The sequence below is a fragment of the Anolis sagrei genome, chromosome 5, assembly GCF_037176765.1.
Source record: "Anolis sagrei isolate rAnoSag1 chromosome 5, rAnoSag1.mat, whole genome shotgun sequence".
Taxonomy (NCBI): Eukaryota; Metazoa; Chordata; class Lepidosauria; order Squamata; family Dactyloidae; genus Anolis; species Anolis sagrei.
In genome coordinates, this window is record NC_090025.1 from 158,557,377 (window position 1) to 158,584,025 (window position 26,649).

The following is a 26,649-nucleotide window of genomic DNA, read 5'->3' on the forward strand; positions in this document are numbered from 1 at the left end:
AAGAGAAAAACTTTTTATGATACTGAACAGAGAGAGAAAGAGAGAGAGGGAATTTTTTTTGGTAGAAATTATGGTGGGGTGTCATCCTTCTGGGAGCTAATGATATCCCCGAGCTTTCCAGCTATCTCTTTGTTCTCAGTTTACTTCAATTGCTGCAGACTGAGTTCTTCTGCTTTGCAAGGTCTACTGTAGTCTGGTATTATCACTGTGATGTGTTTCCTCACCTGGTGGCTAATGATGTGAGACAGGGAACACAGTCGTGCAATGTCTGTTTAGGTTTGGAGGGCTCTTACAGTGACTACAATACATCTAAATCCTGAAAAGCCTGATGAGAGTCCAAGCCCTTCTTATATATTTAAAGACACAATATTGACATGAAACTATAAACTGCAATATGACTTCTAGATTCATCTTCTCTGATTTGACAGGGATAGTCTCAATTCATCTTCTGTCACCTCACATTTTCAGCTACTTTCAAAGTATCCCAGTTTCTCCTTCCTTTTCTCTACTTTTATGATCACATCAATGACTGCAAACTGAGTTCAAAGTGAAAAAGCAGTTTACACTCACAGACATAGAAACCTCACCTGCCTAGTTTCCAACATAGCTCACAGCTTCTTTGGATGCCTGCCATAGATGTGGGGTGAAACGACAGGAGAGAATGCTTCTGCAACATGACCATACAGTCCAGAAAACTCACAGCAGCCCAGAGATTCCAGCCATGAAAACCTTCGACAACATACTACACACTGAGTTAATTCAATAGGACAGGGGAAAGAAAGGGGAAGAACCTTCCCAGTAGTCTCAGGCTAAAGTCAACTGCTGCAAAGTGTTATATCTTGTGTGTTATTCCTCATGTATAAACTTTGTGGTTCTGACCAAGCTGTGATTTTTTTGTGGCAACACATACCTTGATTTTCATTTGTGAAATGTGGGGGAGTATCCTTTCCCCAGTATTAATTTTTCTGACCAGTGTCTGCTATCAATTTCCTCTATTATTTCATGTGACATAATAACAGAAGGTCCCGGTGGCGCAGTGGGTTAAAGCACTGAGCTGCTGAGCTTGTTAATTGAAAGGTCACAGGTTCAATTCCGGGGAGCAGCGTGAGCTTCCGCTGTCAGCCCCAGCCAACCTAGCAGTTTGAAAGCATGCAAATAGTAGATCAATAGTAGACCTTCCAGCGGGAAGGTAAAGGCGCTCCATGCAGTCATGCTGGCCACATGCTGGCCACATGACCTTAGGGGTGTCTATGGATAAGGCCAGTTCTTCGGCTTAGAAATGGAGATGAGCACCACATCACAGAGACAGACACGACTGGACTTCATGTGAGGGGAAAACCTTTACCTAATAACAGAAGACCTACGTATCCTCCGGTTGTTAGCAAAGCCAGTTCCCTTTCAAAATAGTTTCCACCTCTTAGCTTTGACTCAATATTATTCTAATTGTGTAATGGGCATTTCAGATAACTGAGCTGGTGATCTTTGAATCCTATTGTGACATAGATTCAACAGATATGGATAGATTTCTCCCAGGCAGGAGGCTACAAACGCGTGGTTATCTTTGGCTAAACGAGATAAAACAATGTGGGATTAAGCGAGCCCCAATCCATTGCTCTTTGTTCCAAAAGTTTATCCTGTTCCTGTTGGGTTGGAAAATGAGTCTAAATGTTATCGAGCAATTTAGGACAGTTTGCAGATAGTGAGATCTGGAACACGAAAATGTAGCCTGTGCCTGGCGAGGCTTAAAGCTAAAGCCCAAAGAAGAAGTCTCACCAGTTGAAGCAGAAGCCACCAAAGTACTGTATTTGATCCAGCCAGAAAGGATGACAGCCAGTGGTAAGCCGCTCAAAGAAACTGATGTCTTTGGTACAAGTAAAACATATTTTTATTCAGTACAGTCTTTTGCTTTTCTCACTCACACCCATCTGGGTCTGGCTTTGCACTGATTGGAAGAGTCCATCTTGACATCACAAGCAGCTGGCAGGGATTCCCTCTGTGAGGCGGAACTATGGCACCCTCCAGCCAATCAGGGAGCATTCCCAGCTACCAATGCAGATTTTCTGCTTTCCAGTGGCTGATAGGAGGCAGGATGATCAGTGAGACAAAATAATACATACTTTTCTGAGAGAATCACATTGTCTCTACCTTGAGACGAACAAAGTGGGGCCATTAGGCCCCTGATGATTATGGGTTTGATCTTTGCATTGTGAGTGACCCATCAGGGTGGGTCGAGCACCCACGATGCCCATGTCCATTATAGTTCATGTCAGGGTATTCTCCAAAGTGATGGGATTATGGAATCCGTCTCTGGGAAAAGGGAAAACGGCATCTTGGAAAAGCGGAGCAGGACCTCCTTGTTTCAGGAAAGAGTGCCAGGTGATTAATCTTCCTTTGGTGTCTATGTGGCTGCACAAAGGAAGGGAATCAATAGAGATGGATTGATTCCAGAAATGACAGGTGCTTGCATTGCTGCATGATGACCAGGAAAACACTGGAGGGAATTCCAGGGTCAGGTGGTGCCGGCGAAAGGTTACCTGAGTCTTGATCAGTAGCTTCATATCTCCAAAAGTTTATATAAAACATAAAATAATATATATTACACAAACAAAGCGGGTCTGTGGCTACCGGGGTACCCAATTGCGGAAGCCGAGGCACCCATGGGGACAAGGGTTGATTCAGGATTACTTAGGGCAGTGGTTTACCACCAATTAGGATTTCTGGGAGTTGAAGGCCAAAACATCTGAGGACACACAGGTTGAGAAACACTGACTTAGGGTAAACAAGGTTTATATTTTGGGGAGAAAGAGAGGGGAAGCCCTGCTCTTTGGGCTATGGGGGCCAAGCGGTTACTGGGGCAAGCTGCAAGAGGTAAAAAGGGGAGAGGAAGACACAGTAGGCAAAAAGGACACAAAGAATCAGAAATAAGGATAACATACCAAAGTGTATGTTTAGTAAGGGGTTACTTTATAATAAAAGGGGAAAGGGGGTTGTCATGTATCATGTTCTGCAGTTGATGGTGGTTTGTGGCGGTAGGCGTAGCAGTTGGTGATTGAAGGGTTAATGTAAGTCTTAGTTCTAAAGGGCTGAGTAATCTGTAAGTAAGTGTTCATGTGTGAAAGCAATCAAGGGTGGACGTATGCAAGAGATGGGTTGCAGCTGGATGTTTCTGGATATAAGGAGCTAGCCTTGGGACTTATCTTCAGGAGAAAAGTATTTGTTTTGTTTTGGTGGTAGATGCTGCTCGTTTCCCCCCAGGTTTGTAGTTTTTCGGTGTCCTGACCTGACTCCTGAACCTTTGGAATCCTGGAACCTTGAACCTTGGACTGGCTTTTGACTACGGTATAGACTCTTGATCCCTGGATTTTGTTTACTGAACTCGCGGCGTTTGACTGGACCTTTTGACTATGAAGTTATCTTGAACCTGCAATAGTGTTTGCAGGTAATGTTTGCAGTTTACATTAAAACATTATAAAAGTTTTTAAAAGACCCTCATAATTTGCTATGGTAATAAACCAGAGTGATCAAAGTCTAAATACAATTTTAAAACTGTACATTTACCCTTCGAGGCACTATACACGTTTGACATTTCAAGTCTCATTTGATTGTATATGTTGAGTCTTCTGTGGCTGAGTGTAATCTTTATGTTTTAAATTTTGGACTATTAAAATAGCCAGAAAGCAAGTGCTGTTTTAATTAAATTGTTCAACACAAACTGGGTATTTGTTTGGTTCATCTCTACCTGAATAAGGCAGAGCCCTGGCAACGTGACAGGGGTTTAGGTAGAATGTATCCATGGCTCTGGTAGCTGCTGCAAGGCTCCTCCGTTCCCTCGGCCAGTTGACTAGCTGGGCTCCGTTGTGGCTTCGAATATTAATATAAATTTGACCGGGGGGGTGGGGTGGGGTGGGTTGGTGTTCGATATTATGAAGACTGTTCTGCATGCTTTTGAAATAGATATTAAGGGGTTAAACTGAATCAATAAGTGCTGCAGTACTTCATGCAGCAAGTGGGTGAAAGGAAAACAGCAAACTAGCTTGCTAGAACTGCAATTATTGGCTTAACCCAGTCACCTTGTAAACCTGAAAACACATTTGCAGGAAACTTACCTCCCTTTCGGCTAGTTCTATGGTGATAGAGTTGCCAGGTAACCCTTATTATAAGGATGTCTCTTATGGAAAGGCTGGAAATAGAGACTTGCTGGCTACTTGCTGTCATTTTTGGCATACAGCACATTCCAGGCAGAAGCTGACTGAAAGCAGAGAAGGGACAACATCTCAATTTGATAAAGAAATGTGTATATTGTGTTTCATGATGAAGAAACATAACATACAAACGATCTGCAGACCCACTAAGAACATCCAGCAAATGCTACATTCAGCAAAGGATAAGAGGGATCTTCTCACCTCTGCAGGAGTCTACCATATACCATGCAGCTGTGGACAGGCTTACATAGGGACCACCAAATGCAGTATTGCCCAAACACGAATCAAGGAACGTGACAGGCACTGCAGACTACTTCAACCTGATAAGTCAGCCATAGCAGAGCACCTGATGAACCAGCCTGGACATAGCATATTATTTGAGAACACAGAAATGTTGGACCACTCTAACAACTACCATGTCAGACTACACAGAGAAGCCATTGAAATCCACAAGCATGTGATCAATTTCAACAAAAAGGAGGAAACCATGAAAATGAACAAAAACTGGCTACAAATATTTTAAAAAACTCTAAAATCGGGACAGTACATAAAGATGAACACTAAGAAAGAAGGGGAATTCCAGACAAGAACCAATAAGATCCAGCTAACACCTCCCAACAAAGGATTCCCCCAAGGAGAAAGCAGCCAGGCCTTGAAAATGTAATGCTAATCAAGGTGGCAAATTGCAACAAGCCTCAAGCAGACAAGAGATCTTTCTCCTACCCTGGACATTCTAGATATATATAAATCTCACTTACTTAGCTTCCAACAGACCCCTCAACCTCTGAGGATGTCTGCCATATATGTGGGTGAAATGTTAGGAGAGAATGCTTCTGGAACATGGCCATACAGCCTGAAAAAGTGCATAGCAACCCAGTGACAACACAATAAATGCATAGTTTACACTTTCATTTTGTAATTAAATTGAGCACAACCTTGTTAATATCCATTCTTTTATTATCAAGTTCATGTGGCATTAATTTTATGGTTCTAATTCCTGAGGGGAATTCACATGTGTGACTATGCAGAAATCAATTTGTGGGTTTAAAATTTGCAGTACATTCTTTGACCTAGTCAGTTGAAAGCCTTGGAAATAAGAAAGAATATCAGATTTCTGAAATATTAGTGGATATCTGAACAGAGCGACTGTTGGAATCCATCAAATGCTAGGGCTCTATAGGACGGGAGAAGAAGCTGAAGCAGAGGCATTACGTGACACATTGGTTTTACACATTTGTTTTAAACAGAATAAATAAATTGCTCTACTTCTGTCATTAAAGGACATTATTTGTGATCTCTTCTGGACTTTTTAGCTTATTTGATCAGATTGTACTGAGTGATTTTGTAAGGACAACAGCAAATATTATGTGAGGGTGTGTTTCATAATCTTATGTCTAAATAGATCTGATTGGATGTGGTAAGTACCCACTGGTATTTATTAACTCTTTATCAAATACTGCAGGGGCACTCGAGATTTTCCTGGGCCTTAACTGCCATTTTTAGATATCCTTCAAAAATGGCATTTCCACAAAGAACCATGAGACATTCTCTCTCTCTGATTTTGGCCACCCTGACAGCATTGTCTGCCTCCGAAGGTATGTCTCTGGGACTAGCTGCTATTGCCTGATTTGTTTCTTTTTCCCCAAATCCAGAAACAGAACTTTTCATATCTGTGCATGTTTAGGATTTTGTCACATGAAGGGGGCAACCCAGGATTAACGTAGGACTACTATCTTTGTTGACAGGTTTAAACAATGGCTGGTTTTTCTTGGGGGCAAATGGGTGGTGAATTTGGCTGAGTGAGAGACAGAAGGGAGAAGCTGAAGTATAAGAAGTAACTGCAATCATTGGATTCACTGGGAATAGGTTTAAAAGGTGGCTAGGATTTTTTTTTGGAGGGGGGGGGGGAAAGAAGTGGGTGGCAATTTTGGCTGGTGAAAGACAGAAGGGAGAAGCTGGAGTAGAAAGATGGCCTGAGTCTGCAAGATCTGAGCAGGACAGTTGGTGATAGGATAACTTGGAGTTCTCTTATTCATAGTGTTGCCATAAGTAGAGTTGACTTGATGGCAGTTAAGAACAAACAACAACATTGAGCAGAGCCAGATTTAGTTAGACTTAGATTGCATCCATTGAGATTGATGGGACTTAAATTGTGATGACCTCATAATTCCATTTATTTAGATCTCCTCAGACTCTTGGACATGAACAGTTATACCACTATGACTCCATTTTAACTGACTTCCTATGAAATCCTGTGATTTGTAGTTTGATGAAATACCAGGGGTCTTTGGCTGAGAACTCTAACTGCCTTGTCTAAATTTCAGAGCACAGGATATTGTGCTAATTCAATCTGGGATATCAGTGGGCTATCCTTTCCCGTGCCCCCAGCCAGACTCACTCTTGCAACACTCATTGAGATGGTCATCATCCTAAAGCACCCATTGTTTACCTTGGTCTAACCCCATTGTGTCAACCGGAGTCACTGTGTCCATTAAGCTCATTATTGACTGCAAAATTACATTCCTTTTCAATCATGCCCCTTTTGAGAGAGGATCTATAAATTAAAATACTCTTAAAAATAATCCAGTGACAATTTAGTAAAGTTTCCCTCCAACAGCAAAGACCAAACAATGGTGACACTGAAGGGAATCCCCAGCCAACAGGGAAGAGGATTCTAGCCGGGCACATTTTTGACCAATCAGGAGCTTGCACAGGAGTCTTGAATAGCTGTCAAAATATAATCAATATGTTATATTTTCACTACTGCAATATATCAGTTCTTTAGGGGGTCTTCTCCACTGGCATCCTCTTTGTCCACTCAGAATAAAATTCTGATTTTGTAATATACCCAATTGTGTTCTCATTTGGTCTTCTGGGAAGCTAGACATGCCAGGCTTTGAACCCGCATCTCTTGTGGAAGCTGAAATCACATAAAAACGTGGACAGGTTTTGCTTCTAAGCAGATTTAAGCACAACTGAAGTAAAAGATAAACCTTTTCTTTCCTTCCAGTTAGGAATGTGGCCCTTTCAGGAGAAGCCTACCAATCCAGCACATATAATCCCATTGGAATTGCTAGGAATGCTATTGATGGTTCTTTGGAAGGTGACTTTTCGAATGGTTCCTGCACCCACACAAATAGTGAAAATAATCCATGGTGGATAGTAGATCTGCTGGCAGAATATGATGTATTCACGGTCAGTATCACTAATCGACAAGATTGTTGTTCATTTCGGATAGTAGGAGCTGAAATCCGGGTTGGGAATTCCATAGAAAATGGAGGCACCACAAATCCCAGGTACTGTATATTAAATAGCTCTTTTTCAGGTCTCTACATGATAAAGACAGAGGAACGAAAACAGACTAAAAGGAATCCAGACAAAGATCTAACAGTCTGAGCTCCAGAAACAGTGGCTTCACTTGTTACTGATAATGTTTTTAAACTGCTTAATTGAGGCTACATTTTTCTAAAAAATAGTTTGTTTTCTTTTTTTAAAAAAAAGACTTTAAAATAGTTCAATGTAAACTTTTGAGACAAACCATAACAGTGTACGTAAACGTATTTTGAAATTATATTTTACACCTTAGCGTAAAGTATTGCCAAGGTGACTTACGTTAAATAGCCCAAGACTCTGGAAAAGAAAAAAAAAGAAAGTTGGATTTTGTAATGACTGCTGAATAGAAACAGTTATTGCTAGATGGCTGCTGCTAGCTGACTGGATAGATCTACACAACTATGTAATGCAGTTCCAGAATGCAGATTAGCTGCCTTGAACCGGATTATGTGAGTCTCCACTGCCACATAATGCAGTTCTGCATTCTGAAACTGCATTATATGGTAGTGTAGATGGGGCCTGCAGCTGCAGAACTGGCAGTAGACAATTTTTAGTGGAATATCCCAGTTCTCTTCCCATGTTTCATTTTGTAATATGTTATGAGGGCAGCTACTAGGCAATAATGAAATTCAAGATCCACAATTCAACAAGTGGAACTAAGCAATGGTCTGTAAGGATGCATCTACATTGCAGATTTAATGCAGTTTGACACCCATTTAACTTCCATGGCTCAATGTTATAGAATCGTGGGAGCTGTACTTTTTCAAAGTCTAGCTTTATTTGCCAAAGAATGCTGTTGCCTCACCAAACAATAATTCCCAGGATTCCACAGCATTGAGTTATGAAAGTTAAGATGGTATCAAATTCCATTAATTATATGGCATAGATACATCCTAAGGTGGCTCTACATTGTAGTATCGATGCAGTTTGATATCACTGCCATGGCTTGATGCTATGGAACTGTGGCATTTGCAGCTTGGTCCCTGCATTGGACTCCAAGGACATTGTATGGTATATAAGAGAGGTTGTATTCTCAGATCCAGAGCAACTCTGTTTAGGATTATTGAACTCTGCCTCTGCTTTTGGTGTCGAGTCCCTAACTGTGGAATATTGGTTTTCACTTCTACATGTTTTTGCTGGTTTCTTTTAATCTATCACACAAAGCTTCCTGGAAGTGGATTAAGGATTCTTGTATAGATCTACACTGCCATATAATGCAGTTCGAGCTGAGTTATATGGTCAGATCAATTCAGTTCAACCTTCATTACATGACTGTGTACATCCGGCCTATGTTATTGTTGATGTTATGTTTTGAAGTATTAGATTAAATATAAGGTTGATAATTCCTGAAATAGAGTTTCAATATTCATTGTGAACAGAGGCCAAAACAAAGTGGACTTCACTGCTGAACTGCTGCAGAGAATCCAGCCGGATTTGCAGCATAGCCATTGCATCGAGCTATTAATACACATCAAGGGAACACATAAACTTCTGTAATGATTCTGTAGTCTCAAAGATATGGGTAATTGGATCAGACTGGGTCTGGCCTAATCCATGGCTCACACTGCAAACAGACCCTCCATTGCATCACTGTCAGCAAGCAGTTCTCTCTCAGGGTGCTTCCAGATAGTGGTAAAACACGTGCCAAAGAGGATTTAAATAACCTGCTTTACTATGGGTTCTTGTCCACACTCACACACTTCGGACTTTCCCAGGGGAGTGGGTACATGCCAACCCAAGACAAATCGGGATGACATGAAGCTACCCCAAACTCCAAATTTAGCCCCTAAAACTTACTTAAAAGGTCCCTTGCTGCCATAAAGATTCTCCTCACGTCCTCCTGGCATGAGAAAAATACATGTTAGGAGGTGGGAGGGGTGAGGAGGACAATCCACAAGCCCAAAAGGTGCAAGATGGCAGTGGAGACTCATCCTGGGACTACGGAAGCCCAATACTCCATTAAACCCAGGCCTTTCAGGAAGGTCTGGGTCTAATAGGTATCTAATTACAAACTTTGGTTTGTTCCGAATTAGTTTGTTTTTACTGGAGGCATCATTTGGACACCTCTAGTAAAAACCGAGGCAGGTCTCCATTTTGGGCCTGTCTGGATGGATCCTTAGACGCCTTTGGTAAAAACCGAGACATGTCCCAGTTTTTAGGTCTGTTTGGATGGGTCTACAGAAAACTTGCTGGCAATGTTACATTTCTATTGGTGTCATTTTAGGTGCTAAGTCATGTGTTTGGAAATGTAGCTTTGGGAGTTCGCTGCTTGCTTGTGGTGATATATTGGTGGTGGCCCCAATGCACTGTTTGTATCACTGTCTTCTTTCTCCCAACCTTGCTCACATTTGGTAAATTGCTCAGATAATCAAATAGTAGCAGTTCTCTAACAGTAACACAATAGCTTATAAATGGTTTATTTTCAAGATGTGCTACAATCAACTTTTTGGGCCCAGGGCAAACAAAAAGATTTCACTGTGAAGGTGTTCGTGGACAGTTTGTGACTGTTAACCAACCAACGGGAGGAATGCTCACACTTTGTGAAGTTCAGGTGTTTGGTAAGCTGATTGAGATCTCCGGTAAGTAAACAAAAATATGTTTTCTATTTTGTCACACACAAAAAAAACAGGGAGGAAACAGGACATACCCATTGTTCAGACTCAGATTGCTGTCCAAGGCACATGCAACTGGAATTAAGCTATTTTGAAGCCAGTGTGGGTGAACGCACAGAATTGAACTAGGAAATGACTTTGGGCTGAAATCCTTCAGTCCTAACGGCATGTGTCAGAGACCCCAAGGATGGAGCAGATACTCTCCTCTGAAATTCTTAATAGTCAATAATTCTTCATCCAAAGAGAAAATCTGATATCATATGCCCAACTTGCTTCCTCAGCCTCTGCTTCACAGAGGCTTTCATCATCATCTGTGTCCCTCAGAGAGGGTAAAAATCAGGTGTGTAGAAATAGGCATGGGGCCAAATTTGCTGGGGTCAAAGTGTTGTCAGCAATCTTACTATGTAGCCAACAAAGAATGACATTTTGGTGTGCTTCAGATTGGTTCTAACTCACTAAATCCGGCATGGGCAAACTTTCTAAGTTGGGGGTCGCATGTCAGGCTGGAGTAGGGTGGGCAAGCTGGGAGGGTGAGGGTTCTCCGCAAATCCCCTCCCCGCCCTTTCCTCCTCTTCCCATTCACTTTCAGAAGCCTTTGCCACTCTCCAACAGCTCAGGAAGTTCTCCCTAGTCTTTTCAGTTAAATCTTTCCCTGCCATTTGAAACCACTGCTCCCTTGTGCCCTGTTCTTTAAAGCAGCAGAAAGTCAGCCCCCCCCCCCCTTCCTCAACTGGACACCATTTTAAATCTTAAAACATAGTTCTCATGTTCTCTTTCTTCTCTTCTTCCAGCTAAACATCCCCCAGGAGGAAAGATGGAAGGAAAAAGGGAAGGAAGGGAGGGAGGAAGAGACGGATGGAAGGAAGGAAGGGTGAAAGAGAATGGAGGGAGGTACGGAGAGAGGAAAGAGAGAAAGAAGGAAAGACAAAAGGGAAGGAAGGAAAGCGAGAGAACAGGAGGGAGCAAAGAGGGAAGGCAGAAAGCATGAAAGGGTAGAAGGGAAAGAGGGAGAAAGGAAGAAAGGAGGAGGGAAGGAAGGAGAGAAGGAAGAAAGGATAGGATGGTGAGAGAGATGAGGGCTTGGGAAAAGAGCCCAAAGAGCCACATCTGGCCCCTGGGCCTGGGTTTGCCCATACCTGCACTAAACCATACTTGTCCTGCTCTTGGATCCAAGATCCACTTGGAAAGGTGTAAATGATCACCTTCCTGTAGGGATCACTGCCAATACGAAATGAAGAGAAACAAAGATCTGTATGGGGAAAGTAAATTCACCCCATCACAAGATATAATTTGGTGCTCATAGCAGGACTTTGGAATTAGCTCTGTCAAAGGGTAGGGTAACCTTGCCTCCATCAAGTGCTGCTAGATGGGTATAAACCCTGTAAGTGGTGGCTCCCGACTTACTGTATGGTTTCCCCAAGGAGATTCTCTTCTGAACAATTATATCATTATTTCCGTACTGGAGGAAGACATTTCAGTTGTTCAGACATTCTAACAGTGTGAAGTAGATTTTAATTGTAACCTTAGCTCTTCTGCTGAATGTGCATTTAGCATTTTGTTTTCATTGGGATTCATACTTTATCACTTCATTGTTGTTTGCATGCTGGCTTGATAGATTTCTTTAATTGGTCCAGATAAAAAGGTAAAGATTTTCCCTGATAATAAGTCTAGTCATGTCCGACTCTGGGGGTTGGTGCTCATCCCCATTTCTAATCCAAAGAGCTGGTGTTGTCCGTAGACACCTCCAAGATCATATGGCCAGCATGACTGCATCGAGTGCCATTACCTTCCCACAGAAGCGGTACCTATTGATCTACTCACATTTGCATGTTTTCAAACTGCAAGGTTGGCAGAAGCTGGGGCCAACAGCAGGAGCTCATCTCACTCCCCGGATTTGAATCGCCTTTCGATCAGCAAATTCACCAGCTCAACTGTTTAGCCTGCTGCACCACCAGGGTCCACATATTTCTTAAATTTTAAAAAATGGAAAATTCAGATTATTTTAAATGAGATATGTCACTATTGATGGAAACCCATAATTAAATCTTGATTTTTGATCATTTTTTTTTTTATCAGATGATTTTGAATCTGAGCGAAACACATCCTCCCAGCCACTGTTGGAACTTGACAAAGGAGAACATTTCCAGATGTCTGGTAACTTCACTGAATTATATTACTTAACACAGAGAAATTAACACAGGATTAATTGTGTGCATAATCTGAACAAACCAAGTATGTGTGAGTTTCCTTCAGTCTGGCGAAAATTGCGCAGGAGTTTTCTTAGCTGTCCTGTTGAAGATATCTGAGGCCTACATATGTTTAACTCTGAATGGGCTTTGCCCTTTCTTCTCATATCTTTTGTAATATATTTCAAAGTGGTTTTGAATGAATAATTTGAACAAATCCTAAGCAACCATCTTAATTAGTATACAATCTGAACAATCAGGCTGAAACAGTAGTATCTCGGCCAAATTCTAGACTTTACGACACAAGTCCCATCGCAATAAATCTACATTGGATAAACTTTCCCTCCCCATCTTTTGCTCAGCATCAAATCCCCATTCTTTGTTCACTACCATTTCTATTTACAGTTCTGCTGTGACACTCCTTCCCCAGCATGTCACCCTCCTTGTCAGTGGTTGTTTACAACTATGCAGGGCAATCTCTTTTCACTCTGTAACTATCTATCCAAAATGAATCAATAGGCACTTGTCAACTAGAAATGTTGGGCACTAGTGATAGTGGTGGGATGGTGATGGTAGAATTGAACTTGAGACTTCAATCTGCAAAATGTAATGCTTTGTCATTGAAGTATGATACATCTCCTTTGACAATACAACCAGCACAATGTATAGTAAATAAATTGATTCAAATCAACTATATGTAATATCCTTACTGTGTGAATTGACTTTTTTGTTCAGTGGTTTAAACATAATGGGGGTGGGGCTCTTTTCTGTCGTTTCTTATAGTCCCAAATGTGGCTCCTAAGGGGAAGGTGTTCCAATCCAGCACCTATAATGTACTCGGAGACCCAGAGAATGCTATTGATGGCTCTATAATTGCTGATTATATGCGTGGACACTGCACCCACACGGAGCTAGAAGTTCAACCGTGGTGGACCGTGGACTTGACAGCAGAGTTTCAAATATCCAGAGTTAGCATTACAAATCGAGAAGACTGCTGTGCAGAACGGTTAAATGGGGCAGTAATTCATATTGGGAATTCTCCAGAAAAGGGAGGGATCACAAATCCAAGGTATGGTGTCAGTATAAGATTATTCAAGGGATCACACTTGAATATTTTTTTCCTGCCTTCTGTCTTTTCCTGAACATGATTTTCAGTCCAGGGAAAAACTCTAACAAATATGAGTGGATTCCATTTCAGATGTGCTACGATCAGCTCATTGGGGGAAGGGAAAACAGCTGTATTTGACTGTGGAGAAATGCAAGGGCAATATGTAACTGTGACCATCCCAGGTGTACGGATGCTCACTCTGTGCGAAGTCCAAGTGTTTGGCACAAAGGTCATATCCTCTGGTAAGTTAAAGAGATTTCCTCACCATCTTGTGATCTGTGGAAATGATGACTGACACTCTCTTTGAAAGAATACAGATGGCTGTGGTATGATATGCATGCACAGGAGGAGCCCTGATGGTAGGGGCAGGGAGACTCCGAATGCAAGCAGAATGGCATCCATCCAAACTTTTCATTACTGTAGTACCTTAGAGGGCATCCATAAGAGATGGACTTTTTACTCTTTGGAACTGCTGTTTTGCTTCTCATACTTGTTCATTACATAATCTTAATCGTTGCACCATCAAGGGATGGTACAGATCAGGCATGGGTAAACCCAGGCCCGGGGGCTGGATGTGGCCCATTGGACTCTTTTCTCAGGTCCTCTTCTCTCTCACCATCCTATCCTATCCTTTTTTCCCCTTCCTTCTCTCTTTCCTCCTTTCCCCCCTCTTTCTCCTTCCCTTTCAACGTTTCATCCTTCCTTCCTCTCTTTTCTTCTTTCCTCCTTCGCTCTCTCCCTTACCTCCCTCTTTCTCTCTCCCTTCTTCCTTCACTTCCACCCTTCCATCCTTCTCTCTCTTCCTTCCCTCCCTCCCTCTTTCTCCCTTCCTTCTTCCTTCCCTTCCACCCTTTCATCCTTCCCTCTCTCCCTTCCCTCCCTTTCTCCCTCCCTCCATTCCCTTCCACCCTTTTGTCCTTATTCCTTCTCTCTTACCTTCCTCCTTCCTTCCCTTCTCTTCCCCCCTTTCGTCCTTCCCTTCCTTTTTGTCTTTCCTTCCTTCTTCCCTCCATCTCTTCCCTCCCTTTCTCCTTCCATCCTTCTCTTCCATTTTTTGTCCTTCCTTCCTTTTCTCTTTCCTTCTTTTGTCTTTCCTTCTTTCTCTCCTTCCTTCCTTCCTTCCTTCCTTCCTTCCTTCCTTCCTTCCTTCTCTTACTCCCTTACTTCCTTCCCTTCCACCCTTTCATCCTTCCTTTCTTCCCTATTGTCTTTCTTTCTCTTTCTTTCCTCTCTCCCTCTTTCTCCTTACACCCATCCTTCCTTCCCTTCCTCCCTTTCATCCTTCCTTCATTCTCTCTTTTCTTTCTCCTTTCCTTTTTTCCTTCCATCGCCGGGCACTCAGTCCTCCTAGCAGGGAGTGCTAGCATGAGGTCTCCAAGTTAGAATGTTTGCCTATGCCTGATATAGATGAATATAATCCATGCTGCAAAACAATGTTTTTCAGTAATAAATGAAGAAGAAATCAAGAAATGTGCGTACGTGTGGGTTAGCCCTCTGCCTAGCCCTCTATAGATCTGCAACATCTATAGAGGAAATCCAAAAATTGAATAGCATGACCTTTACAGGAACTATTGGCCATTCTGGAGGAGCACTCAGTATCTTTAACAACTGTACAAATAGCTGCCTGAAAGATGGGGAAACGGTGCCAGTAAATGTTTGTCTGGCTTCACAGATTTGCTAAAGGCGCAGGGCTACTGCCTTAATAAAGGTGGCATCTGTAGGTTAATCATTCTAGAACATGCTTATGCACTTCTCCATTTCCCCATGTCCGCTATTTAGTGATATTGCTGTGGACCAATGCCTCTTCTTAGGCTTTGGTAATACTGATCACATCACAGCTTGTCCCGTTCAGTAAAATTTTGGCAAGCTTCAGACATTGTTCACTGGACAAAAGTTACAGAATGGCTTTTATGTCTGTCTTTTGTTTCGAAGGCTTGGACACTGCTGATGAGACAGAGGCCATGTCTGGAAAAAAGGAAGAAGCAAAAGGTCAGTATACATGGTCCTCAGAATTCTAGTTTTAAACTTAGCATGATATACTAGAGGTATAAAGCTTATTCAGTTAGGGAGGTTGAATCAAATGTCCTTTCACAGATGTGTCACACCACTTGCCCTTAAGCATGTAAAATACAGCTGCTCTTGCAGTACATTACCCGCACCATTCCTTAACCTGTCATAAGTTCTAGATTCAACTGCTTCCTGGACTGCCCAGTTCGCATATCTTCTGTTTTCAAAGCCCCTTCTTTTCCAACTCTGTTCTAGGCAAAACAGTCCCTCAATTTGGAGATATTTTTTCTCATCACATTTTTGTCTCTTAGACCTTCCATCACTATGCCTCCCAATTGCCTTTTCTTCCTAACTTGTTGCCTGCTATACAGCTTCCTCACTTATTCCTCTCTGACCTAAGTTCCTTAGTATCTATGATTCCAAGATTTGTGGCGTAATGTACAATAAACCACGTGTAGTTTCATCAGCCCACACACTGCCTTGGCAGAGAAAGAAAATATGCCACACAGGTGAACAGTAAAGAACACATAGTTTACTCTTCATAGTTTAGAACAACATATATAAACAATGTGATCAATTGCACCAATTCACATATGTCCTTTTAAAGAGATTTAAAATGGTCTTTTTTTGTCCATCTGGAAAAACTTCCTCCAGCAGCTCATGAAGCAAGAGCACACTGCAAACCCTACCTCTTTCTGCTTCTTTCTTCTCTCTCTGCACCTGCTAGCTCAAGCCTGAACAAAAATGTAATGGTATCCAAAAGTCCAAGGGTCATCCATCTCCTCAGGCATTGCCTGACAAATCAGCTTCATGCATCTTATTTTACAGTTAACACACACACTTTAACTGATTCCTTGCATTCTCCAACAAGATTTCCCTTCAGTGTTGCCAAACATTCAGTAACATCACAGCAACATGGCAGTAGGGGAAAGGATGGCAGGTAGCAGGCAGTTTTGAATTGTGTGATATCATTCCGGAGATTTCTGGACCAAAGACACGGCCCCCTCCCTTCAAAAATGGCAAACAGCTGGTGGAAGGGATTGTGTCATGAGGCTAGTTGTTATATAGCAGGCATAGGCACCTCCAAAGGGGACATTTGGAGTTGCCAATGCCTGCTATATAACGACTAGTCAAAAAGACAGCCAAATTTGGGTATTGGTGAGGGACTGGCTTGTGTATGTGTGGTTTTTTGGGTTCTTTTTTGTTTTGCATTTCTTTTAAAGAGGGGTTGTGTGTGTGTATGTATATGTGCATGTTTATGTGTGTGGGGGGGGGGGGGAGATTCAGGGGTTCTCAAATGGACCCCAAGGGCCATTGCTTCCCTATTCCATCATATAGTTCAGGATAATTGATGACCTAGTAAATTGATTTAGAAGCTTAACTAAGAAAATATTTGAAATCATTTTTCTCTTTCTTGTTTAATAACAGTTACTTCAGCAATTGCAAAATGGGCGAAACCAAGAAAACTGCCAAACCTATGGGAAAACAGTCATCAGTCTTCTTTAGTTGGTAAACTGACTCCTTTGATACTGTGGACATGGCAGACTAGATATAATATAATCTGAATCCTCTTGTCTTATTCTGTCTAAAATAAGTCAACTGAATCAATTGCCACATGGAGATTTAACACAAATATAAATCTCAGTCTACTCTGATTTGGACTTGTAATAGGATTCAAGCCTAAAAAGATATTTCTGATGGATTGGATAATTCACATAGGGCTCATCTATTCCTACCAAATATTATGTGGCCAATCTGGAGTAGCAGTACTCCAGTTTGGTTCTGGAAATGGCTACACACTCCAAAAGTTCCACTTACAATTGAATGTATAATAGTTATGTATTATGAAATTTACTAGGCCATTGACCGATACAGTGAGGAAAGGGGTTTAATATACCTTTCATATAATGAAGTAGGATTTTACCTCACAACCACACCAAACCCAATCCTGAGCGAGCAAGATTGTCATAAAATCCTCTGAATCTACAAAATAGCAATATAGTCTCTTATGCCCATTAGAAGAAGAAGAAGAAGAACTACTACTACTACTACTTTATTTTTCTACTCCGCCTCCATCTCCCCGGAGCAGTTAAACAGAGCAGTTAAACAGGATTAGTTTGGCTTAACTTAAAAATGTAGTAATGTAATACAGGAATTCAGATTATAATGACCCACTGCAGAGAATGGTTGTTTGCATTCACTTGACTGTGAACTGAACAAAAGACATCTATCTGAGTCGCCGTTGGCTGAGAAGAGCGGTATACAAGTGAAGTAAATAAATAATAAATAAATCTTTCTCATGAGATAAATACAGACAATCATTTATCATGTGCCGATTTTCTTCATAGGTAGGCAGCGGTGCATAATAATAATAATAATAATAATAATAATAATAATAGACAAAGTTTTGGAACACAATACACCAGACATCACGATTGTGGAAAAGAAAAAGGTTTGGATTATTGATGTTGCCATACTGGGTGACAGTCGCATTGAGGAAAAACAACAGGAAAAACTCAGCCTTTATCAGGACCTCAAAATCGAATCAAAGGCTCTGGCAGTAGAGGTGGTCCCAGTGGTCATCGGCACACTGGGTGCCGTGCCAAAAGATCTCAGCTGGCATTTGGAAACAATAAACATTGACAAAATCATGATCTGTCAAGTGCAAAAGGTCACCTTACTTGGATCTGCACTCATCATTAGAAAATACATCACAGAGTCCTAGACGCTTTGGGAAGTTGCAAAGTGCAGGGCAAATTCATCATAGTGAGCTGCTGAATGGTCAGGGATTTCTCCTTGAGGACCAGTATGTAATAGCCCTCTGACCACTTGAAACAGCTCAGTTGGACGGTTTCTTGCAGATGCAATGGTAGCATCAAGGAACGATTTCTCTGTTGCCTCCATTGCCGTGGAGTAGGCTTTCAAATATGCTCTAGCCCATGCTCAGTCAGATTTGCTTTGAGTTCTCCACATGGGCACTTTAATAAGACTCAAGAAATAAATCTTTTACTGCACTCCTTTAATCCTTATTTCTAACTGAAGTATATGCTCCTTTATTGCCTTTCTCCTTTTTTGGTTGTTGTTTTCAACAGTGTATTTTTAAGGATTGGAAACACTTTGGAGCCAGGAACCTGTCAAGATAGCATATATAGTTCTGAAAGGCATAATATACACTGATAACATGTAGCGATAACCAGAGTTTATTATGGTGAATTATTAGCTGTATTTACTAAATAATAGAAATTATTGTGGATCTGATTTATGTTTTCTGATTACTTTATATAACATACTTTAATATTGTCATAGTATAGTCATTGGTGCCAGAATAAATGGTATATTTTGTGCATGCCATTGAAACAGAATATGGGAATACTTTTCTGTGTTGCAATTTTTCCAGTGCTTTCCAGAAGTTTAAATATAGAGTCGTTATAAATTTTTTCCCCTATTTCAATAATATTCCTGTTACCTATTCCTGTAGTCCGCAATGTGGCCATTAATGGAAAGGCATCCCAGTCCACCTCCTACAATTCCTTATCATCCCCTGAACATGCCATCGATGGGTCTACAGATGCAAATTTTTTACTTGGGCATTGTACCCACACAAGGCTATCCAGCAATCCATGGTGGATGGTGGACCTGAGGGGAAGATTTCGAGTGCTCAGTATTGTTGTCACTAACAGAGGAGATTGCTGTGAGGAGCGGATAAAAGGTGCTGAAATTCGAATTGGAGATTCAAAAGATAGAGGAGGCACTTCAAATCCCAGGTACCGCTAATCTGCTCATGCATTTGCAATATCAGAACATTGATAAATAATGGGCTGGGAAGCAATATGAATCTAGCTACTACCGTCTAGATTTCCATTATCCATGTTTAGTATACCTGGGTTGCTAACATGCCAACTTTCATGGAGTGAAACTGCACTATGGAGTTAAAGCCATTTGATGTCACTTCAGTCATCATGGCATCTTTGTATGGAATCATGGGATTTATAGTATATGCCTCCCAATGCCAGCAGAGCATCATTAAGAAATGACATTTCCCTGGGTTCCATGTGATAGAACCACAGCAATTAAAATGGTATCAGATTACTGATGTTATATTGAATAGATATAGCAATTATTTTACTAGCCTCATGTCGCAATCATTTTCACAAAGTTAGGGGATTTTTGAGAAATCATCCCATTTTAATATGCTGTTGCAATACTAATCAATATAATTTGGTTTGTTTTCAAGGTGTGCCATAATCACCTCACTGGGTTTGGGTGAAACTGGGAAATACGAGTGTGATGAAATGTCTGGACAATATGTGACTATCACCATCCCACAGAGATTAGAATATCTTTCCTTGTGTGAAGTACAGGTTTATGGTCAGCGGATAATTCCTCCAGGTATGTATATAACTTTCCCAATTTATTTCAGAGTGGAAACATTTCTTTTCTCTTCTGGAATAAATTCAATTGTCTGAGCAATATTTGTGGACCCATTTCATTTTTGAATTAAGATGCAGTTGAAAATTGCCCATAGTGGTTACAAAGCATTACTTCAATCCAAAAAAAGACTGACCGACAAGTGCCATACAAGTGGGTGCGTCTTTATTTCCTAGACTTATTGCAGGCTGCAAGAGGAATTACAATTCACTTTCTATACTTGGAGTAGATTGTGTGTGTGTGTGTGTGTGTGTGTGTGTGAACATTTTTGAGGAAACAGTTTTGTGCATCCCACTATGCTCCATTCACAAAAGTAGATTTGATATAGCTGTATAGGTAAGGAACCCATAGTAACCACTTTTCTGTTGTTTCCAACATATGGATGTTAGTGTAGATGTGGATCTTTGTGTATGTTCCTAATGAGACAATAATGCCCACTGACTGACACTGGGAAAAAAATCCATCTCTGAATATTTTTGATGTTGTACAGGGAGAAAGACTGGCCCAAAACAATAAGGATTAAGATGATATTATTCATCTACATCTGTCTTTCTCCTAATAATAGCACTCAAAGCAACTCAACAAATGTTATGTATATACAGACAGTCACCAAGTTACAAACATCTGACTTACAAATGACTCATAGTTAAGAATGGGTGTTAGACAACAGGAAGTGACATCCAGGTGTTTTGAGTTTTGTTGACTAAAATTTTTAGACTTATACATGAGTATATAGTGTAAAACAAACAGAGTTTAATGTTGTACTTCAGAGCAGGATCACCTCTGACTTTAAACTCCACACAGATGGGTTAAAATAGCAAGCAGGTTATTGAGAATAATAAAAGCCAAAGCAATAAAAAGCAATCCACAGTAAAAGGTAATCCAAATGATTAAAAAGAAATAAGAACAAATAGTCCAAAGAGAAATAGGCCAAACTATACCATGAAACTAGATACTTGATTTCATAGGCAAATAATAGCAAAGGCACTTAAATCCATGAATCGAACAAAGGCATCAAACAAAGGCAAAAGTCCAAGAACTTGGCATGAGGAACTTACTGTGAATCCAATGGTGCTTCATCTGAAGCTAGATTCCGGACTTGGCACTTATAAACTCTGCCCTAATTCCTAAACAGCTAGGAAAGGGTTCTTTCTTAATTTTGGTTTCACTTCTAACTTTTGCTGTAATCTGGCCGAGCGCAGTAATTGCTGACCTGTTTGTCTTTGCTGACTGAAAGAACTTCTCCTGTTCAAGGCTTCACTGCTACTCCTTTCATTAAAATTTCCACCTGGAAATAACTGACCAGGGAACTGTGATGCAGAGCTTTTCCTGAGCTCGAGACCTTGAGAATCCTCTTGCAACAATACAGGTCTCTGTGACCCATCATCTAAACTGCATTCAGGTCCCACATCCCCAAACCCAGGCCCAGGAAACAGACCAACATCCCCATTCTATTCAGGAACATTTACAGGGATAGCATCCCCATTCCCATCAGGGAAATCAGCTTGAACATGAACATCATTCTCATTCCCATCATCCAAAGCAACCTGATCAACAGACACAATCGCAGGCTGAACAGGCTGACATACAACATTTAAAGCAGTTAGTAATCTATAAGGAAAAACATTCAAAAAGATATTATTAAAATGCAATTAAATTGTCACTCCAATCTCTTAAAAGGTGCAGCTTTAGAGACACAGCCAGCAAAGTAACACACATTTCTTGCTCTTAGAAAGCAAGCTAAAACTAAAACAAGGTGGAAAATATGGAGAACTGGAGCTCCAGCAGAGATAGTACATTAGCTTTTATAGTTTCACAGTGCTGTGCCACCCTTTTGGGGCATCACTCAATCACTGTCAGGTTCAATTTGTTAAAAGAAATCAGAAACTTTCCCATCATGGTCTGTATCCTCGTCCCTGCATCCTCCCTTTGACTAGTTCATATCAGTAGGAACTCTTTGCACCAAATCCAAGGATAGTGCTGACACGAATGGGGCAGGGGAGGGTTCAGCAACCCTCTGGCTTATTAAGGCCATCTGTGTCTAGCAGGGTGGGTTATGTTCACAAAGTTATCCATAGAATTAAATCCAATTAAAACATTAAGAGCAATTAAGATCAGGAATATAACACACTATTAAAAACCACAGCAGTAATCAGGGAATAAATTTACCAAATGAATCAAATACTGCACAGTCCAGGTTATGTTATGTATGAGGCATTAAGCCCCCCCCCCCCCAACTCTAAATGAATCTTAGAAACAAAATACTAACTAAAGAAGTGTATCAAACAACCTAGTTGTTGGCTTTGCATTGGTATCCTGGGGACATCATTTTGAACCAAATGGTGTTTTTAAGGGCAGTTCCATACAGACCATATCACAATAATCCTAGCTGAAAGTCACCAGTGGTTAAACTTAGGGCAGGCCTGTCACCCTTAGCTAAAAACATAATTGGTCAAGGCAAATTGAAAGGGACAAAACATCTAAGCTGAATTTGTTAAAGATGAGGTGTAAAGTTTTGTGATACCTCTTTGGCATCACAGATGGTACCAAGTCATCTCTGGGATCATAGATGGTACTGAGCCCCTGGTGGCACAATGGGTTAAACCCTTGTGCCGGCAGGACTGCTGACCAAGAGGTTGGCGGTTCAAATCTGGGGAGTGGGGTGAGCTCCCATCTGTCAGGTCCAGCTTCTCATGCACGGATTGGCAGATGGCCAATTCTCTCACACCAGAAGTGACTTGCAGTTTCTCAAATCGCTCCTGACATGGAAAAAACACCTGGTGATTTCTTCTCTCTCAGCTTATTCTCATTTTATCTTGGGAGCAGACAGATTAATTGCTGGCCAAATCACTTTGACTTACAGATATTCAGTGCTTCTTCTGCCAGAGGTTGTTTATGCATGTACAACTATAAACATAAATATATACAACTGAAAATGAATAATTATCATTTTGCAGATTTCATTATTGCATACATCGTTCTGAAAGGCATCCTGTAGATGGACACCATGCAACAAACCACTAGAGTTTACCATGATAAATGGTCATGGCAATCATTAAGGATCAGATGTATGTCTTGTAATTTCCTTAATATGACAAACTTTAATAGCACTATGGAATATACCATTATTTTAGCACCAAACAGAATGTGGGAATACTTTATTCATATTGGTAATATTCATATACTTTTCAGAAGATTGAATACAGAAGAGTGATAAAGGTTTCTCTCTGTTCCTCTAATATATGTCTTGGTTGCTCCTTCCCGTAGTCCGCAACGTAGCCTATGATGGAAAGGCATACGAGTCCAGCTCCTACGATTCACTGTCAGCTCCTGAACATGCCATTGATGGTTCTACAGATGCAAATTATTTACGTGGGCATTGCACCCACACAAAGCAAGAAGTTAATCCATGGTGGATGGTGGACCTGAGGGATAGATTTCGAGTACTCAGTGTTGTTGTCACCAACAGAGGAGATTGCTGTGAGGAGCGGATAGAAGGTGCTGAAATCCGAATTGGAGACTCAAAAGAAAGAGGAGGCATTACAAATCCCAGGTACCGTTAGATTGCTGGATGAGAATATATTGTGTATTCCTTTGAATGACAGTAGAGAATTCCAAGGACACTTAGTAAAGTACATTTTCTGGGTTTCATATGCTAGAACCATGGCCATTAACATGATATCAGACTGCTACTAATTTGTAATGCAGATGCACTGTTGGTTATTATGTCAGATTCCAGTGAACATATTGTGAGAGTTGAGGGGGATGACAGCTTCCATTCACAAAATTATAGGTAGCCAGACTCAAATCAGTTTGACTATTTTAGTTGTAACTTGTCAAAGGCACACTTTCACAAGGCCTTGAAAAATCATTCCCCTTCAACATGTCAATGCAACACTAATCAATATGATCTGTTCTGCTTTCAAGATGTGCCATAATTACCTCACTGCGTCTGGGTGAAACTCACAAATTTGAGTGTGGTGAAATGCCCGGACAATATGTGACTATCACCATCCCAGATACAAACACTTATCTCACTGTGTGCGAAGTACAAGTCTTTGGGGAGCGCATAATTCCCCCAGGTATGTAGATATATTTTTCAATTAATTTCAAGTTGAAACTTTTTGCTCTTGAGTGGTTTACACAGAGTGTTTTGCTTCTTGTAGTACCCAACGTGGCTCTTAAAGGGAAGGCCTTCCAGTCCAGTCTCTACCACAAACTAGGTCTTGCAGAACATGCCATCGATGGATCCACTGCAGTTGACTATTATCGTGGATCCTGCACTCACACAGAACTTGAAGCAAATCCTTGGTGGATGGTGGATCTGGGGGCAGAATTTAATGTGACAAGTGTTAGTATCAGCAATCGGGAGGACTGCTGTGCAGATCGATTAAATGTAGCTGAAATCCGGATTGGAAATTCACAGGAGAATGGAGGTTTGATAAATCCCAGGTATTTGTTGGCTTGGTGTTTCAGAAATGAAAATGAAATGGAAAAGATAAAAAAATACCCCACTCATTTACTGACATGAGCACCATTTGTGATTGGTTTTCTCTTCTTGATTTGTTTGTTTTCTTTTTTAGTAGGAAATAAGTTGCTGTCAATCACCTTATTAATATCTCTGAACTGATTTCTTTCAAGGTGTGCTGTGATCACCGCAATTGGTCCTGGAGAAACTGAAAATTTTGATTGCAAAGGAATGAAGGGGCGATATGTTACAGTTACTATCCCCAGAGTTCAGTCTCTCACCCTGTGTGAAGTTCAAGTGTTTGGCATAAAGGCTGATTCCTCTGGTGAGTAGAGAGATGCTTTAGTTTTTAAGTCTGATGTTCAGCTGCTCTTTGTTGGCTGGTTCTGTAGGCGCGGTACAACACAGTCAAAGCATATCAACATAAAATATATACAACAAAATACATATATCAAAATATAGCACTATAAAATATATGCACCAAAACACATAGTAAAAGATCGAAATACAGTGGCAATACAATGCAAATCCAAAACTCATGTTTCAAAGTTGACTGGGTAGGCCTGCCAGAAGACATGGGTCTTCAGCTGTGTCTTAAAAATCTGTGGGAAGGTAACAGCGCTCCATGAAGTCATGCTGGCCACATGACCTTGGAGGTGTCTATGGATAATGCTGGCTCTTCAGCTTAGAAATGGAGATGAGCATCACTCCCCAGAGTCGGACATGACTAGACTTAATGTCAAGGGAAAACCTTTACCTTTTATTGTATTGAGATCTTGATTCCTTCAATATCTTTGCCTTATCAGTTGAGGAAGTTCAACGTTGTCAGGATGTGGCAGCTATAATGCTGGATGTATATAATATCTCCATCTCTTGAACTTCACAGAAACTCAGGATGTCTGAACTTAGAGTCTTCTAAGACTTAGAAGAAGAAAGCATCAAATCCAAGTACGTCATTTTCTCTTTAAATCAATTCATGTATTTATGGCTTATTTAAACTCACTTTTTGTTAACTAAGACTGACCTTAGATTTTTCTTGAGACTGAACTGGGATGGAATTCAAGATGTTGCTCAATTGGAAGTATGCCCAAACTGAAATGTTTCCGAAATCTGCATTATTAGTGCTGTCCTTGTACACTATTATCAAACATATAATGGAAGATTATACATTTCACAGTCCATCATGAAAAATGACCATTTGTATCTATTTTCCCCATCCTACTCATATAAAATGAACAGGAAGTTCATAGGTAACTGAAACCCAAATGAGACACAATGTTGATTTTAGTTAGTGAATGCAATTAAAGTGTTCGAGGAAGGAGCAGGATAATGAGGTAGAGAGATAAAACTTGGGGGTGCAGTAGAACATGGCCCTTGTTGTAGTCCTGACCAAAAACCCCCCTCTTTTTATTGGATATTGGGTATACCTCAATGGCATTGGTATACAGTCAGAAAGTTAAGTCTGTATCCTATGAAAAAGAGCAGTATGAAAGGGCTAGCCAGAATTCAGTGAGAATGTAGATTCTGATGTATAATTAGTTCTTTCCTTCTGTTCTGTCGTATAATCAGTTATTTTCTTCCTTTATAGATCACTTTGGCAAGGTTTTTGTTTTCTCAGCAAAACAAAACAAACAAACAAACAAAAACACGAACCTATGGTGTATTCCACTCCTTTATGCACAATGGTTTTCTCCTGCTGAAATGGCCGTTTTCAAATTGGGGCTCTTCCCTATCACACCTTGAGAATCTTTCTAACATTACTGTCTTTGTTTGTGCACAAACCATATCAGCATGTCAGAAGGAGGAAAGAGCAATTAGGAGGGGTGTCAATGAAATAAATGCTTTTTTGAAACTGTAAGACATTGCCTTTTCCTTTTACATATCAAGGTATTATTTATTTATTTATTTATTTATTTATTTACTTTATTTGTATACCGCTGTTCTCAGCCCTTAGGCGACTCACAGCAGTTAACAACAGAACAGCAAAAATACGATACTACAATAACATGATATAAAAACAGTTAACATCCTAACACCTTATACAGTCATATACAATTAACAACAATAGCCATTCACTAGCGTCTCATCACTGAAAACATGATCCAGATCCGTCATCCATTGTTCCATTCCTATGTTCATTACACTCATTGCACTAACTATTCGAACGCCTGCTCAAACAACCAGGTCTTCACTTTTTTGCGGAATACCATTAATGATGGAGCTAGTCTAATATCTGTGGGAAGGGCGTTCCACAGCCGAGGGGCCACCACCGAGAAGGCCCTATCTCTCATCCCCGCCAGCCGTG

The 26,649-nt window shown here is 40.8% G+C and overlaps 1 protein-coding gene across 1 annotated transcript; it reads left to right on the forward strand.

Annotated features, from left to right (window-relative positions):
- The first annotated feature begins 5,651 nt into the window (after window positions 1–5,651).
- On the forward strand, window positions 5,652–26,202 carry LOC132776031 (uncharacterized). The gene is made up of 16 exons (XM_060777200.2): window positions 5,652–5,797; window positions 7,213–7,498; window positions 9,963–10,114; window positions 12,224–12,301; window positions 13,117–13,402; window positions 13,532–13,683; window positions 15,374–15,430; window positions 16,877–16,957; window positions 18,927–19,212; window positions 19,683–19,837; window positions 23,144–23,429; window positions 23,804–23,958; window positions 24,043–24,328; window positions 24,518–24,669; window positions 25,231–25,292; window positions 25,933–26,202. The coding sequence occupies exons 1-15, from the start codon at window positions 5,719–5,721 to the stop codon at window positions 25,245–25,247; spliced, it is 2,508 nt and encodes an 835-aa protein (XP_060633183.2). The 5' UTR covers window positions 5,652–5,718; the 3' UTR covers window positions 25,248–25,292; window positions 25,933–26,202.
- Window positions 26,203–26,649: the final 447 nt, after the last annotated feature.